The following is a 3,968-nucleotide window of genomic DNA, read 5'->3' as shown; positions in this document are numbered from 1 at the left end:
CGTTCAAAATTTACACGTACCAATGAAAGCATATTTTATCAGCAGGATGTTTTTTTTCCATAGTTTTATCTCGGTATAAGAAACAGAAGGGGTGCAAGCTTGGTTAAATATACACTCCTATATTTTCCCCTATTCAAGACCAAATGTCTCCGCTTTTAGCTTGCTGTTAAGCTTCATATCAAAAGTCATTGCTGAACTGTATTTATGCTTTTCTATCAAAATCAGTGCACTGACATGCTTTCTTCAGTGGCTATCTAAAGCTTTCGTTAGCCACCTGTCTTGGACACTTCTAAAAACGTTTGACGGAATAATCAGCTTTAAGGTGGATTTCCACTGACGCGTAAATATTTACGTACGTAAAACGTGCGTAAAAACGATACGTAGGCAAATTTCCACTGTCGCGTAAACTTGAAGTAATAACAAACGTTTCCTTTTTACGTGTGTTGAACGTACGTAAATGCCCGTTATCCTGAATTATCAAGTTGGTGAATAGAGTGTGTTATTGGCGGCCATACTAGGAGAGTAAAACAATAAATTGTTTTTCCTTTGGGAAAAAATCATTAACATTTTTATGCAAATATCTTGTTGTTTGACTCTTCCAACATGGCTGCCATGAAAACACTGTACCACACGCTAGTAAAAGAAATGCGTGAATATGACCAAGAGGCATTTTATAAATACTTCCGAAAGACACCATCAACAAGTAAAAAAAGATTTGAGGCGACCTTTCCGAATTGCCGGTTCAAAGCCTACGTGACCTGACGCCAGGCGTTTACTTTCACTACTTCGTTCGACGTTCGTGTAGTTTGGTTCTGTACTCAGTTCTATAGATTATTGCTGGAAATGTTCGGACTTTCTCGATGAGAAGTGCTTCTGCATCTGAATGTTTCAGTTCGACTTTTTTGAAAGCACTCGCGATCGCTACGTGCGTATGTACATACCAAGAAAAAAACGTGGCATTGTAAATTGAATTGGTATCCTTCGTAAGAAACAGTACAACGAAATGATGCAATGTCACGTCAGCAAAATCTCCCGCTTGGTTTCAAAGAAACTTGACGTCAACGAGCACATAAACAACATGTCCTCTTATCGCCTTTCTTTCTTCGAGAAGCTTGTTATCTGCAGAGGATTCAAATTCTCTCTGCCTCGAAAAGTCTCACCAACTGAGGTTCAAGCCAGCTTCGAGAAAGCGTACTGGAAAATCGAGCCGTTATTGGAAGATCCTGCCTCGAAGGAGTTGGCCAGTTCGACTTTACGCTCAATCGCTCTGAATTACATCCAGCGAACATGTCCTAATCCACCCAAGGCGCTTACGAAAGCCCTTAATAGCTTGAAAAAGCGTGATGACATCATTATCACCAAACCTGATAAAGGGTCTGGAGGCGTAATATTGGACAAAACTGACTACGTACGGCTTCTAAGTGCAGCCTCAGTTGATGATTCTTCGAAATTCGTACAAGTTGATGAGAAGCGTCCCACAACGCGTGGCCGACCACCGAAGCATTTTCATCCGCTTTTTGAAAAGGAGAAAAGTCTGGATTCAGTCTTACATGAAATATTACCCGATGAGATTGCTAAATCACTGTCACCCAAGAGTTCCAGGCTTGCCCATCTTTATGGCCTTCCTAAAACGCACAAAGCCACCCTAAGCGTGAGGCCTATCTTATCAGCAACCGGGACTTATAATTACAATCTCGCAAAATGGCTCGAAGAGAAGTTAAAGCCACTCTCCATGAATAAACACACGATAACCGATGCTTTCAGTTTCTCCGATGAAATTCGCACCGTCCAAATGGGTGAGAATGACATATTGGTTTCGTACGACGTCAGTTCCCTCTTCACCAACGTACCACTGAGCGAGACTATTAACATCCTGGTTGATAAAGCGTTTACTGACGATTGGTTCAACGAAACCTATGGCCTAGAACTACAGAGAAATCATCTTACTACTCTTCTTGAAATAGCAACATCTAATCAGCTTTTCCAATTTAATGGCCAGTTATACGAACAAATAGACGGTGTAGCAATGGGCTCCCCACTCGGCCCACTTATGGCAAATGTATTTATGTGTCACCTCGACGAAAAGCTTACATGCGACGACAAGATGCCAAGTTTCTACAGAAGATACGTTGACGACACTTTGGCTAGAATGCCCAGCACTGAGGCTGCAACTGAATTTCTCACTACTCTCAATGGCCTCCACCCGAACCTTTCGTTCACGATGGAGCTTCCAGTAAATAATAAGATCCCTTTTATTGGAATGGATATAATCATGAATGGACCAAGGCTCGAAACGGCGGTTTACAGGAAGCCCACTAACACTGGTCTTCTGCTGCACTTTCATAGTCATACTGATAAACGCTATAAAGACTGCCTGATCAAAACAATGGTACATCGAACGCACACCCTCTCGTCAACAACAGAAGCCTTCAATGAGGAATGCGATAGATTGCGGTCTATTTTCACTCGACTTGATTATCCCCTGCCCGTTATTAACTCCACCATCAACAACTTTGTCCGAAATGTCTCCGCAGATACATCGCAAGAATCTGAAACTCATCGTGTCATCCGTGTTAGCCTCCCGTTCAAAGATCAGACATCTGCCAATGCAGTTAGACGGCATTTATGCGATCTAAGTCACAAGATCAACGTCACCGTGCAACCAGTTTTCGTCAGCAAAAAACTGGAACAAGACCTCAATCCTAAGGAACAAAAGCCGGCGATTGTGAATCGTCATTGTGTTGTTTATTCTTTTTCATGTAATCTGTGTGATGCAGATTATGTCGGGTACACAGCCCGACACCTACACAAACGCATTGCTGAGCACAAATCATCGGCGATTGGAAAGCATTTCAAAGAATCTCATGGTGATGTGAACCTCCTCAAGGAAAACCAATTTCGTGTCCTGAAAAAATGCCGAGGAAAATTTGACTGTCTCATTTACGAGATGCTATTTATAAAGAAACTGCGACCAAATTTGAATACGCAGGCGGACTCCATACGTGCTAAACTCTTTGTTTGACATTGAACATTTTTTACTTCACAACTTTTATTAATTAATCTCCATTGTCTATTTTTAGTATTTATACATTTTATCACATATTCTCTTTGCTTAATAATGACGTTAAGTCAACGTCGAAACGTCGCGTCTTTTTTAAATTTTTGAACGGAGTTTATAATGCTTTTAGCGAATGTTTTATCGCAAATTTTTATTGTAAATTGGAAATTGGACAACGTAAATTCGAAATTTTTACGAACGTTAACGTGCGTTAACAAAAACGCGACAGTGGAAATCCACCTTTAGTCAGCAGATAGTCGAAACAGCTGTAACACTGTTGAAAACGTGAAAGACAGAACACTTTTTTATTATTTTTGAGATATATTTTGACGGTACATCTGTCTAATCGTAACGGTTATGAAAGCAAGAGTTGAATTCGATAGCCCGAGCTATGATATATAAGTTGTATTGCGTTACATAATAATTATTACATACCGTATTTTCTCGATTAAACGCCGGGCCCCGAATAAACGCCGGGTCTCCAAGGTAGAGTGGTAAGTAAGCCTTTTAGACATTTATTTGAGGTATAATATGCTTTAGGTATGATGGCAAGATACATTCATGTCACAAATAATGACTAAAAACCCTTGTTTAATAAACATTTTGCTCAAATAAACTGCACCATTCAAATAAACGCCGGATCCACAGAACCAAGTTTGAAATAAACGCCGGGGGCGTTTAATTGAGAAAATACGGTAAATGTCAAATTTGTAACGGAACGACACAAATGTTGAAATCAATGGCGCATATAGAAAATATATCGAGAAACATTATGTCAACTTCGATTTACTACAAAATATAAAATCTACTCTAAATGATTCAATGAAAGTTAAGATGAAATGTTGAATGAGTCTTATGTCATGTTTTTTTGCCACCCCGAGCCCTTTAAGGCGTTATTTTTGCGTTATCA

General features: G+C 40.0%; 1 protein-coding gene across 1 annotated transcript; it reads left to right on the top strand.

Moving 5' to 3' along the window:
• Positions 1 to 1,003: 1,003 nt before the first annotated feature.
• LOC144666620 (uncharacterized) lies at positions 1,004 to 3,135 on the top strand. The gene has a single exon (XM_078528019.1). The coding sequence runs from the start codon at positions 1,004 to 1,006 to the stop codon at positions 3,020 to 3,022; it is 2,019 nt and encodes a 672-aa protein (XP_078384145.1). The 3' UTR covers positions 3,023 to 3,135.
• The last annotated feature ends 833 nt before the right edge of the window (positions 3,136 to 3,968 follow it).

Source organism: Oculina patagonica, chromosome 9 (genome assembly GCF_052425735.1).
Source record: "Oculina patagonica isolate OP01 chromosome 9, crgOcupat, whole genome shotgun sequence".
In the NCBI taxonomy this organism is placed as follows: Eukaryota; Metazoa; Cnidaria; class Anthozoa; order Scleractinia; family Oculinidae; genus Oculina; species Oculina patagonica.
This window is presented reverse-complemented; position numbering and strand designations above follow the sequence as displayed.